Raw genomic sequence first — 14,346 nt, forward strand, 5'->3', positions numbered from 1 at the left:
ACACAAAGCAATACCTTTACAAAACATGGCACAGGCATGCAGACAGAAAGGCAGGATGATGCATAATAAAACCAAAATAGTTTAGGAGGACTGCTACCCTCCATGATTAGCGAGCCACAGCATCCTGTCCTTGTGTGAGCTTACAGAGATATTCAGCGTGTTATGTGGCCTTACAAGAAGTACAAGAAGTACAAGACATGTTATCATTAACCTTTAATGACCAGTGAATGAATGATCTCAGGTCATTAAATTATTCTCTGAGGGCAAAATTCAACCTATAAGATGTAGTGAAAATCAAACAGTTTCTACATGAAGGATGTCCACATTCAATATTTGATTTAATTTGATCTCTTATTCAAGTTCCCATGGCTATGGAAATTTCCTAGTGTGCTTCAACCACCCACCACCTGCCTGGTTTAAGAGAGTTAGAATAAGCATTAATCTGTGTGTTTGTGAGGGAGTGTCTGTGTTTCTCTCTCTCTCTCTGTGTTTGTCTGTGTGTGTGTGTGTGTGTGTGTGTGTGTGTGTGTGTGTGTGTGTATGTGTAAGTGTGTGTGTGTGTGTTGTGTGTGTGTGTGTGTGTGTGTGTGTGTGTGTGTGTGTGTGTGTGTGTGTGTGTATGTGTGTGTGTGTGTAGTGTGTGTGTGTGTGTGTGTGTGTGTGTGTGTGTGTGTGTGTGTGTGTGTGCTGGGGGTGTCCTGTGGTGGGCAGGATTTGGGGCAGATTAGAGTGACTATATATAACCGAAGCATTACTGCTCTATATCTGCTATGCTCCTAGGCTGTCCCACACACGTAAACCACCACAACCCACTGACTCCAAATCCTGTCCAGTGACCCCTAGTGTGCCCTACAGTCCAGTCTTTAAAAGTAGCTCGGAAGAGGGACTTAGTTAAACACAAACAAGGACAACACAACAACACAACAAGTTGATACCTTGTTCTTTTTGCTCATATGACAGTGAATATCTGAGCTTTGCTGGTGGCCTGTCATATGATGGTGGTGGGGGGGGGGTGTCTAAGTTCATCAAGTGACAGCTGTGCTGCTGCCTTCAGGTGGAGTGGGTTTAGTGGGTTTAGCGAGCGAGGGGTTAAAGTTTAAAAGGAAAGCTTTTCCTTTCCCTTTACCATGATTCTGTGCGGGGTTGTTGTGCACAGGGGAGAGTTGGGCTGAAGTGCTCCACCGGGACAATGGCTCCATGGGCTGGAGGTGAGACAGCAGGAACAATGCTGACAATGCTTCAGCGTTTGAGTGGGATGAGTGTGTGTGTGTGTGAGTGTGTGTATATGTGTGTGTGTGCGTGTATATGTGTGTGTGTGTGTGTGTGTGTGTGTGTGTGTGTGTGTGTGTGTGTGTGTGTGTGTGTGTGTGTGTGTGTGTGTGTGTGTGTGTGTGAGTGTCCTGTTTGTTTGTGCCTGTCTTTGTGTGTGTGTGTGTGTGTGTGTGTGTTGGGGGGTGAAGGGGGTGGTAGAGCTGCAGTTTCTGTGGTGTAGCAGGTTAATAATCAGAGTGAGAGGTGTGGAGAAGGGAGTGGGGAGAGACTTGGATGCCGCAGGGCATGGAAAGGGATTAAGTGAGGTCGGTGTGTGTGTGTGTGTGTGTGTGTGTGTGTGTGTGTGTGTGTGTGTGTGTGTGTGCATGCGTGTGTGAGTGAGTGAGAGGAGGTAGGGAGGGGGTGTAAGGCGTCAGCAATCTGCATTTAATGAGCCTGCACAAGAGGGTCACAGTCGCTGGGACTGAGATGCCTCACCTCCTCCTCACAAACGCCATTAACATGTTCTGCGCCCTCCCACCCCCCACACACACACACACACACACCAAACCCCATCAACATGCCCCCCCCCCCACACACACACACACACAAACCCATCAACATGCTCCCAATCCTCCGAACACAAATACCCGTACACACACACACACACACACACACACACACACACACACACACACACACACACACACACACACACACACACGTCCACTGCATCTGCTCCTGTCTTGCGACACCGCTGTTACACTTACTCAGGGTCACCGGGTCTAGGAGCCACATCAGTCGACAGCGCCAGCAAACTAATCAACTCAGTGCAGGGCCGAGTCCTTCCACCATTCCCCAAACACCCCCACCTCCACACCACCCCCTCCACCAGCACCACCTCCACCCCACCCCCGGCGCAGTGTTCCAGGCAGTGCAGCTCCTATAAATCACACTCCCCATCGATACACTGCAGCAGGAGCGTCCAGCTCGCAGACCGATCACAGACTCCAAAACCCCATTACTGAAAGGAACCAACTGCATCAGTTTGGCTCTACAATCTAAGCTATAAAGACAGCCCTGTGCAGTCCATTAAACTTAGCCTCCTCACTCTTTAAATATGTAAAAGGGTTATGAAGTTAAGGATGAAGAGCATTAGCTTGCAGTATTGTTAATCAGCAGTGCTGCTAATGTTAGGGTGAGGCTCCTTCTTCTGTCCTCTGGGACTTGGAGTCTGGCTACATCTCCATGGGGGAAATTACTTGTAGAATACTTTGAATACTTAATACATATAGTATTAGTGAGTCATGGATGAATGGTCCTTTGCATGTGTCTTGTGAATGATTATCCATGACCTGTGTTAACAGTCATACTCATACTCATTCAGTCGCATGGGTAATTTAGGATTTTTTGACTCTATACAAGGGATCTCCTCTTCACTGGATGGTTCCAGAGCATAAGTTAACTGGCGACTTGATGCGGATTTCATTTAATCTCATCAAAGATTAAAATTAATCGTTGCAGAGTCGGAGACCTGAGTTTTTTTTTTCTTTCTTCAAGGCACTCGACTAAGATAACACAGACAATGAGTACTCTTAAGTAGACTTAACATCGCTTTCCTGGCACGTTCAGTCCATCACTTTCTTCCTAATACCCTCTTACACACAAAAGTCAGCCTCAATATCCTTTTTGAATCCTTCTGGGGGAAGTCAATAGCTTCAGTGTTCAGCTATCTCGCCTAGAATCTTAATGAGTTTGGTCCACCTTGAACAGTCAACAATTAAAACCAATCTGAGAGACTTTCTGAAGATCCGAAAATATAATTACTCTACATTATTTCACCAGAATCCTGTTTACAGACCAGACAAATGCACTTGTGTTTAAACCAAACTTACAGTAGATCAACAACAAAAAAAGAAAACCCAAGGCACTCTTCTTTTACTACAGTAAAAGCCTCCATTTTAGTGGCTATTTCATGATTGACCCTCTAAAAGCATGTAGTACATATGTGCAAGTGAGACATTTTGGACATTAGCGTTAGCCAAATTAATAAGTAAGTTGTGCAGCCTTCTGCACTCTGGCTGTCTGGTCAAGGATGGTGGATGCTCAGATGCACCGTCAGCTCAGAGGTCCATCCACCAGTGCAGTGTTGGCTGGCTGGCAGATTGAGTATCTGGGCTAACATCTGAGAAAGTAGTCTACCATGCAGTAAAATGTTTAAATGTTACACATGTCCATACAAATAGATACAGATGCAAATGTGACTATCACTTTACCACATTAGCAATATAAAAATGTAAAACATAATTTCCATTCCTTTCATTGTTCGGTCTTTTTTCCCGTACATAGTCCAGAGCCTATAGAGGAATGCCTGACAAGCGTGATGTGATCTCACCATTGTTTTACACTGTGGTCACAGGGGAGCTAACAGACAGGTCAGATACTGCAGTCAAAAGGCCAAACAATGCTAACCTCCACTCACAGCACCCCCCCCCCCACACACACACACACACACAGACACACAGACACTGAGCTCAAGGGACTAATAGTCCATCTCCGCCATGTGACTGTGTGTGTGTGTATGTGTGTGTATGTGTGTGTGTGTTTGTGTATGTGTGTGTGTGCCTATGGCTAGAGAGGGGTTATGCCGGGTGGTTTCTGGAAACTTCTCTGCACTTTCCATTACTGTAAGACCATGAAGGTGACTTCCTCTGTTTGGCAGTCCCACTGCTGGTCAGTTTCCCTTGCTATTGTCTACATGAAGTCCTCTCATGTTTGCTTTCACACTAGACAAAAGCCAAAAGAGTTCCTGGGACTGCCAACAATGCCCACTGCATTCCAGCCTAGCAACAGCTCTAAAACTAAAACAACTCTAAATCTTCAACGAATGACCAATGCCAGGAAAAAAAACGGATCTGTGCTTTGCCTGCAGTACATATTCACAGTGTTTTAACTGAATCATTTGAGGGAAGGTGAAGGTAGAGACTTTCCCTGCATGAGCTTGTGCTTGCATCACGTAGGCAGTTACTACAAGGTTGCCACAAATACCCAAACAGACAGGCCCCGGGGCCAAGCTGATTAAGGGATGAACCCACATGAATGACGTGGTACTGTTGGACAGACGGGTGCATGGAGAGAGAGAGAGAGAGGGAGAGAGAGAGAGAGAAAGAGAGAGAGAGAGGGAAAGAGTGGATGGAGGGGGGCCTCACAGACATTTAATGTTTAAAACCCATCGCCTTAGGGACAAAGGGCAGATGCATCTGTCTCTTTCTCTCCATTGCTCTCTGTCTCTCCAACACACACACACATGTACACACCTCAACCAAGGCACCATGACTCCAACACACCCCAATTAGTGTTGCTCGCATGCAGGAGCACGTGAAACCCTCTCTCGGGGTAAACACGAAGCCGCTCCCGAGAGACCCCGCGAGCACACGGGGGCACACAATGCCAACCCCACACCAGCATATGTTCCAGGGCCATGGGTAAACAGACATGAAACATCCCAGAGACCGATGAATATTCAAAGCACAGAATCTCCCCCTGCCCATCAAAGAACCACATTAGATACATAAGCATATGCCATGCTAATCTTAGGCAATCCAACACATACCAGCCATTTAAGCTGCTTTTCATATGGCCAGCTTTTTCTGCTAATAGTTAAAAAGGGAGATTTTTTGCTGAAATATTTTAGGGTAGGGACATTTTGTAGACTGTTATTTTTTTCTCTTCTGCTTTTATTTTTAGGTCATCCATCTTGTTGTGTGAATAATAATTTGCAACTGTGCGGTGCATCCCTCAGCCCCCCCTCTCTCCCTCCCACTCTTTCCTTTCTCTCTGTCTTTTTGCATTCTCTCTCATTCTCTCTTCTCAGTTTCTCTTACTCTCGCTTCCCTTTGAACTTGGCCAGCTTCCCACAGCAGCCCTGGCCTATTCTGCTCTTCTACGCAGCTCTTCCCTGGCCTATTCTGCTCTTCTACGCAGGCTCCGTGAGGAGACTCCGTTAGACTGCTGCTCCGTTAAGACTTCAGAACCGCTCTGGGTAGCGAGCCTTCAGTTCAGACAGGCCTCTCTTTCCCTGGGGCAATCCCCTCAGTCAGTAGACAGGGAAGAATAACGTATAGACGACTCTGATGTTAGCATAGATTCTACAGAGCTTGAATCGAAGGGATTGGAAGACCATCTCTGCTATATCACATGGCAAAGAACTATACAGTTTTGTTAATATAGTATATGCTTATACCAAATATGTGTTATCTTGCATAAATATCTATTATATATTAGCTTATGTATTATATCACATATCTCATTATACAATTGCTACTCTATATAATTAAAGTAGTAGTGTGAATCAATACCACTTTATACAATTGTCACAGTACTCTATAATCATTAAGCAGTTCCATCAGTTCCATGACGTACATGGTGATCTTCATTAATGGCCTGACCTATGATGCCACTAAATGTGCTAACATAGAACTAGGCTAGTGCTGGGCTAATTTGCTTGAGTAACAAAAAATACTTTATGCAACACAAAACTGACCCTGAGATTGATGAGTGGACTCTGGCATTGCTATCTATGTCCAATAAACATGTCAGGACATTAGAGATGGAGAGGCCTGGACCACAACAGTGCTACCAGTATGAGTGTAAGAATTTGTCTCATCTTCCTTCTCCTCTGTCTACACCTGTACAGAAGGCTTGCCAATAGCCAATAAACACAGAGTGTGTGTTTGTGCATGCTTGTGTGTGTGTGTGTGTGTGTGTGTGTGTGTGTGTGTGTGTGTGTGTGTGTGTGTGTGTGTGTGTGTGTGTGTGTGTGTGTGTGTGTGTGTGTGTGTGTGTGTGTGTGTGTGTGTGTGTGTGTATGTGTGTGTGTGTGTGCATGTGTGTACGTGTGTGTGTGTGTGTGTGTATGCATGCTGGGGTTGGGGTGGGGATGAGAGTAGTAAGAGCCTGAGATCTGATTAGGGAATAGAGAGAGAGAGAGAGAGAGAGAGAGAGAGGATGGTCCTGGTGCGTGACTGGGCTTCTTTCCTCTCCTGCCTCCCCCACATTCGTTCACTCACTAATCCTCCCACCTTAAGAACCGGAACCAGATCTCTGAGAGAGGTTAAGTCTCAGGAAAGGTCTTTTCTCTGCGCATTTATCATCTGAACCCCCACCACCACCATCTCTTCCACTGTCAACTAATAGGTCGGCCTTCGGCACCCTGAAATCATTCAATCTGTTCTTTAAAACCAATCAGCCAAGCTTAGACTCCCCTGCCACATGTCCGTTGTTTTGTCTGTTCCTTTATTTTTATTTGTGTGGATTTGGGCAGGAGCCTGCGACGGAAGCCCTGCCTCTGTTATTATGTGGTGCACAGGCTTTTCCACGTTCATAATCTGCATTATGGGAGAGTGCTGCAATGCTTCTCTGGGGGCAAAGCAGTTTATTCAGTTGCTCGATGCTGCCGTTGTTGACTACTGGATGAGAGAGGAGGGGCCAGGGCAAAGCACAAGTGCATTAAGATGCTTTAAAAAATGCATGAGTCATCATTTATTCAACCAATTGTCAAGTGACAGTGGCATGGTCCCGTGGCATGGGTAACACTTAACGCACAATGCAATCACAGACCTGCTAATGACATCTCCCTTACTTGGCTACCATGGAGACGGGGACTCTCTCCAAGCCTTCTGCTTCAGTTTCATCCCACAGACAGGAATGCTGGAGGAAATGCATTTGACCTAATCCCAATAAATGCAGAGTCACAGGCCTATCTATCTGAGAGGGACCTGTGAAAAGTGGGCTGGTTTGGCACATGTAGTATGTCCAATAGCTATACATGTAGCACATTTTTGGTGTAGTATTTTGAATAGTTCCTGGTGCCAGGTACCAGGTGCTAAGGGATGGCAAATGTATGTGTGTGTGCGCGTGTACGTGTGTGTGTGTGTGTATGTGTGTGTGTGTGTGCGTGTGTGTGTGTGTGTGTGTGTGTGTGTGTGTGCGCGCGCGCGCACACGTGTGAGAGGCATTGTTTGCACGTTTACACGTGTTTTGATATGTCAGAGAGAGATAAAGAGACACAGACACATGCAAAAAAGTCCCCCCAAAAAAGGACGTAGTCTTCCGGGAGAATGTAAAGCAGAAGGGGAAGGCTAGGCTAGGGTGGGGGAGGAGAAAGAGAGAGAGAGAGAGAGAGAGAGAGAGAGAGAGAGAGACAGAGTGAGAGAGGTAGCGAGGGGAGGGCAGAGAGGATTCCTATCTCCTGGGAAAAGAGAGAAGCATGGGGGAGGGTGGGGACATGGCACAGCATCGGCAGGGGGTGGACTGAGTGGAGGCGGGGTGGGGGGGGGGGTGGAGGACGCCGCTGTCTGTAGGTCAGTGGGTGAGGCTGGATCCATCACACCAAGACGCAGCTAAACCTAAACCCTTGTAACGAAGGAAGTGGTGGCTAGGTGTGCGGTGTGCGCTTTAACCAGCTCCATCACCACACCCCGATTTCCACCACCCAGAGACAGCGAGGAGATGGAGGAATGGAATGATGTTCTTTCTGCCTCTTTTTCTGCTGTGTGAAGGGGGGATGGGAGGTTCAGGCGTCCTAGCATTATGTTATATATATGCAGAGGCAGGTGGTATGTAGTGCCTGAAGACTTGCTCACAGGGAAGCAGTTTAGGCTCAGATTGCTCCTATAGGAATTTTAAATGCAATTACCTACTGCTATGTTAGAGCAGTTATCTGACACTTCAGTGCAAGTGGAAGTGGAACTGCTAGCGAGAAGGCTGAATAAAAAGCATGAATTTCCCTTCATGACACGGAAGCAGTGCCACTAAATCTATACATGAACTTCCTTTGATTCATGCTGGACGTTATTATATTTTATTTTGTGTGTAAACATAAAGATTACTTGTCTCTAATCGTTTGAACTAGACCACGAATCGTCATCGCATCTTGTTTATCTTACAGCCGGGGAAACTATTTACATTAATCTTTTTCCATGTCAGCTTTTAAAGTAACGAGTTAGCAAACGGCAAATGTATCACTGCCATTGTTTATAGCCCATGTGCTAATGTGACCAAACAAAGATTCTGAAAATCCCCTATCCTCTGCTAAGAGGATTTAACCTACACCCCCAACTCCACCTCCTCCCCTGTCTGAATGTGTTTTAAGAGTATGTTCCATGTATGGGGTTGTATACCAAATGCTGCATCCCCCCTCCTTTCCTCTCTCCTCCCCAGCTCCTCTCCCTCTGCCTCTCAGCATCCACATAGCCACTGCTGTTTGTAGTAATTGCACCACAGCAGAGTGCCCTACTATCTCTGCCATTTTAGCACTTCCGTGCACAGACACAAAATACCTGCTGAGATGAAATAAAGAGGTCCCCTCTAGCCCCAATCTAGACCACCACTCACTAAACGCCAGCTATTTTTGTGACCAATTATAATTTGCCCCCAAAAAATGGGAATAGGCAACTCTAGGGGGACCCATAAAGAAAATGATGGTAAATGCCAACAAATAACACATAGCACCATGGCAACATTCTCTCTCTCTCTCTCTCTCTGATTTTTTTTTTCCAGGGGGGAGGCTTGTCTGTTTGAAGCTGGCCCTCTTCCCTCTTCTATGCGATTGAATTTTTGGGTACAGCCAGTGCCGAGGATTTGAACTGCTCAAGTGGAATGCTGTCACATCTGTCTGACCAGGGCTTCAGCATAATCTCTGATTTATTTCAGAATCTCCTGTCTCTCTCTTCCACTCTATTTTTCTGTCTGTGTCTGTCTCTTCCTCCTCTCTCTCTCATTTTCTTGAACCTATTCTCTCTCTTCCACACCACATATCTCTCTTTCCACCCATCTCTGATGTGCCATTTCTTCATGCCTCTTCCTGTACCCCCATTCTCTCTCACAGCCCATACCTTTCTTCATCTCCCCTCTCTCCTTTCCTCCTCTCTTCCTTTCCTCCTCTCTTCCTATCCACCCCCACCATCTAATGCTGTTAAGCTGAGATCTGCTTGAAGGGCCCTGCTCACTCACCAAGAGTGGGTCTTTAATTAGGTGGGCTACCATTCATCAGTTAGCTTTTTGTGATCCTGTGCATCAACGAACTGACTGGATGTCTAGTCTAAAAAAATATTAGGCAGACCACTATTAGCTCCAGAATTGTTTGACTTTTCATACATTAGCCTACTTTTCATAAAGATTATTGGAGATGCTACAGATACAGAGTAGCAAAACGTATCAATCATCTCCATCTCGATATTGCCAAATGGGTGAATATCTGGTATACCGGTTGAATGATTGTGCATTTAGGCCTAGCCTATGTGTAGGCCAAACCAACATTAGCTAACAATATTTCAGTATTTCCAATACAGCACCGAACCGCATCATCTCATACAATATGAATACACACCTGTTCCTTTACAAAGCACGGAGTGAGATTGCTTCCTCGATTCATTAGCGTAGCTAGACATGAATATTCCCTGACCGACCAAACATTAAATACCAAAAAGTTACCATATTCATTGCCAATTGCGTCAGAAGAAGGCCAACAATATCGCACATCCCAACAACGAACTAAACAGATAGGCCATCATTGATGTCAATAACCCTGTAATGAGTAATGACATCTTCAGTCATGTATGGCCCAATGCAATTATTAGCTAGGTTATACAGTGATGTAGCCAAAATGACATCCCATGTAGGTAGCCTAATATGGAGATATAAATACCTTCGGTTGCATAGTTGTGATCGCGGAGGAAGCTGTTATTGATTTTGCGGGTGTCTATTTCTTCATCCATTTGTGACACTTATGAGTTGAATGCCAAAAATAGAGACAAGTATCCATGGTCCTATGTCATCAATTCAGCAAAGGGTCCGCACGTACAGCGGGCTCTTCGTCATGGTTCGACCCTCTCTTGCCACCACGGCGACAAAACGGATTACAGAGCAAAAATAGAGAGATTCCGTTCAGACACCGTTGGATTTCTGTCGGAACGTAAAGGTTTGCTCCAGTATGCTGCTCTAACACCGATTCGTTTCTCAACGTTTGAAGATGGGGCGTGTCACCTCAAGGATTAGGTCGGCATTAAATCGCAGTGCGAGAGTGCAAAGTTAATACAAAACGAATTATATTTACGTCGTTCCTTAATATAGCGCCGGTTTTCATCCCCGTCTATATAGAAGATGCAACAGTCGGTATGTTATGCAATAGCTTTGTCACAGCATGACCGGAATCCGCCTCAGTCTCTAGCCATCTGAGGCTCGGTGTCTCACTGTCGGATCGGATCACCCTCGTTTCGCCCCGATGTGTCTGTCGGTCGCCACGCCGTACCGGTGTTCCCCTCGCTGACTCTGCTGCTGCGGCAGCTCAACTCGCGCAATGCGCTCCTAGCTCCTCCCAGGCAGATTGCCTGTGTCGAACTGCGTCAGCATCACCGGTACGTGTGCGCACATGCGGGGGCAGCATTCTACCGGGCAGATTCGGTGAGGGTTTTGGTCATCTACACTACATCAGACTCCCGGTTACAATTTTTTTTTGATATTGTTCTTTTATGCCACCGACCCCGATAAAGGGGTCCCACCAGAACAGGGCTCAGTTGTTCCGCGTTATCTCGTTTTGTACGGATTTAGGATGAGAAATCTAATGTACATGATAGTCATCTGTGACACATTGAGTGTGTGTGTGTGTGTGTGTGTTGACAGGAGTTGACAGATAAAAGACCGGAGCTCAACAAAGTTCTGTGGTTTCCCATTAAACAATTTCACTAAGCCTCCTCAACTGTGTTTAACTGTACTGTATTCCTGTCTCTGCCACCCTGCTGGTCCTTTCACTTCACCCTACAAGTTGAAGGCATTCTCCTACCACACAGGTTATTTAACACTTGGCTGCCTTAGCAGGACTGCAGGAATAAATCAAAGGCCATTATTTAAATCCACCCAGTGCTATTGTGTACTGAAGCATGGGGGATGGTGGTTCCACCTATGACCAGTTGAACATGCACAGCTCCATCCCCACTCTACCATGAAGCAGGAAATTCATGTTTCCCTTTTCAATCTGGTTTCATTAATAAATGGTTAATGTTTGGCAAGGCACATTCAGGAAAAAAAGCCAAGTTATCCTGCTGAGTGAGCTGGATGAATCATTGTTTTCACTATTGAGTTTTAATAATGAGACAATCTGAGTCAGACTCCCCCTTCATTCCTCTCTCTCTCTCTCGTTTTCACGTTTCCTATTTTTCTTTTTAATTGATATTTGAGTAGATTTATAACTAGCAGGAGGCTACATGAAGGGGTGACGAATGACTGTAGAGAGACGATTGAAGGGCTGCAATTTGAATAAGCACCCTGCAGTCTGTGTTAAATATTTCCTCACCCCACACACACACACACACATTCAGCAGCAAGCCCTTACATGCACAGACGCAGGGTTTAAGTGAGAGGATGCCAACTTCTTACCGCGCGCGCACACACACACACACACACACACACACACACACACACACACACACACACACACACACACACATTCTATCTCTCTCTCTCAGATGCAGGATGGGGTCCTAGAGAGAGACAGTTACTGTGTAATGATAGCGGGGTGGAAAAAGCCTTGAGGTGCCGACGCCTGAGATCAATAAAATGCCTGCTCTAATTAAGGCTGCTTCTTGCAGGACACGGCCCCGGCTACAGCACAGGGGTTGCCAGATCTGCAGAGACCCCCTTCCCCTATATCTCCCCACATAGCACCTGCCCAGAGCACATTTAATGGAGCTGGGGATCCATGCCTGTCTGTAAGTCTCTTCCTGTGTGTGTGAGCATATTGTGTGGGTGGGGGAATGCATGTGTGCATGTGTGTCTATTATGTGTGGTGTGTGCATGTTCTAGTGTCAGAGCTTTTGTCTATGATTAGTGCTAGTGGTGTGTGTGTGCATGCATAAGTGTATGTGTTGTACTGTATGTGTTTGTGTGTTAGTATATACTGTATGTGTGTGTGTGTGTTAGTGTGTGTGTGTGTGTTAGTGTGTGTGTGTGTGTGTGTGTGTGTGTGTGTGTGTGTGTGTGTGTGTGTGTGTGTGTGTGTGTTAGTGTGTGTGGGTTGTACGTTGCAGTTAAAGTGGCTACAAGAGCCCTGTAAATGTGGAAAATGTGTGCCAGGATCCCACTCCCATTAGCATTCTTCCAGTGCCCTCCAGCTTGTCCTGCTCGTGGGGGCTCAGACACACTCACAGCCGGGGAGAGGGGTGGGATGAGAGGCAGAATTTCACCCCACCACTTTGGGTGAGGCACACATAATTGGCTGCCTTCAGGATGTTTTGTTGACATCACTTACTGACATCACTTTGCTCATCTTTATAAGCTTTACCAGCAACACAGTCTAAGAATATAAAGAGAAATTATAGATATGAACATAATCCACTATTTACATGGTTAGAAGTAAATTTGCCTTCAAATCTAAAGTGTCAGATCCACAAAGCACAAAAGTCTCATTTACTTGAAATATATAGACAATTGATCTGTGGTCAGAGTGGTCAATTGGTCAGACAGTGTAGCTTTTGACAGTCGGAGAATAGTACTGTTCCAGTCATTTGCAGTGACTCATGAAACATTTGGAGATAAATAGAGCTCTCATTTTTAAACATGCATGCCATCACAATACAACAACATCCATGGGGTGTTTTGAATGCTCCATTTTGAGCCCTCCAAAAAACCACACAACAATCCTGATGCATATTCATTGCAGCCACCAGAGAGATCAGTCTCCCCAGCCTCTCCAGCTTTCCTCCAGCACACCTTCATGCAGCCTGACAACACACCCTGTTTCAGTATATTAAAGCTGGTTGTTGGTTTATGGCGCCATGGTTACGACCCACATCTCCCACTCTGCCTTATCTCCGTGGACTGATTCATGCAACCACGGCAACCAGGCAGCGAGATTTTAAATGACCTCACCAGGAAGACTATATATAAATATCGGGTGAAAAAAAAGTCTGTCTGTCTAAGTGTGTGTGTGTGTGTTGGGGAGAGACTAGTGAGGGGTTAACATTGTAATGAAGACCACAGACCAGCTCTTATTTATTCCAACCTTTGGCAGTAGGATTGAAAAAAAAGATGGAGAGAGAGAGAGAGAGAGACAGACAGAAATACACGTCGACTCAGAGCGTCCATGCGTCCATGCAGGCCACAGCTCAGCGGTATGTGAGGTGGCCTAATTTCATTTATAGTAAATAGGATTGGGCTTGGTGCAAATCTGGCCAGATGCCACAGAGCGAGCTAGAGAGCTGGGTGTCCACGGCTGAGGAGAGAAAAGGAGGAGGGTGTGGAGATGGGGGGCAGTGGCAAAGGGCTTCTGTCTTCTCTGCTGTTGACAGTGACAAAGCTTTGTGCTTTAATGGCTTGACTCAGACAGCAGAGTGCAGCAGTGGTGCACACCCTCAGCCACCCGTAAAAATGTCCTGCTCTTCAGGGCACGCCAGCAACGTGCGGTTTGTTTGAGGCTAAGCCTCCCGTCGGAAAAAACTAACTGGCAGTACATTTTCAGGCGAGTATCACTCACTTCACTACTTCAAGTCATAGATTTCTGGAGCATTTTCTTTCTTGCATATATCATGGACTCATTACCGAGCCGTTGCTGATTCATTTACCTATTCATGGTCCAATGAAGGCTCAAATGAATTCTTCTTGAAGATCCTCATTAAAGCATATTTGCGCTTGTGCCTAATGTAGACGTTCCGTTCAGGGTGTAATTCACATGCAAAGCAGACCAAGCTGTATGTGGTCCTCTATGATGCACAGTGTGATTCACTGCATTGCCTCTCAGGAATGTAAGGGAATGTTGGAGGAGAAAGTGCTTACACCGTTAAAAAGCCTCTGGCTGAAAAGAACAGATAGTATTCTATCACTACACACGGACACAGAGAGAGAGAGAGAGAGAGAGAGAGAGAGAGAGAAAGAAGGAAAGATAGAGAGAGAGGGTGAGGGGAAGAGATTGGGGGTAAGAACGGTACAGAGGCAGGGAGAGAAAGACATGGATAGTTAGAGAAAGAGGAAGGAAATTGTCCAGCCTGACCCACTCCTCCCTAACAATCTCATTACGCTTCACAAAGTGTTATTAAAGAGAGC

The 14,346-nt window shown here is 45.9% G+C and overlaps 1 protein-coding gene across 2 annotated transcripts in view; it reads right to left on the minus strand.

The window, feature by feature from the left end:
• Positions 1-14,346, minus strand: part of ppp2r2bb (protein phosphatase 2, regulatory subunit B, beta b) — a gene marked incomplete at its 3' end in the record, with an annotated part of 75,843 nt that overhangs the window by 31,457 nt on the left and 30,040 nt on the right. The window contains 1 exon segment of one of the 2 annotated variants that reach the window (XM_048237722.1): positions 9,959-10,628. Within the exon segment in view, the coding sequence (XP_048093679.1) occupies positions 9,959-10,028 (70 nt within the window). 2 annotated transcript variants of the gene reach the window in all.

The sequence above is a fragment of the Alosa alosa genome, chromosome 2 (assembly GCF_017589495.1).
Source record: "Alosa alosa isolate M-15738 ecotype Scorff River chromosome 2, AALO_Geno_1.1, whole genome shotgun sequence".
NCBI lineage: Eukaryota > Metazoa > Chordata > Actinopteri > Clupeiformes > Clupeidae > Alosa > Alosa alosa.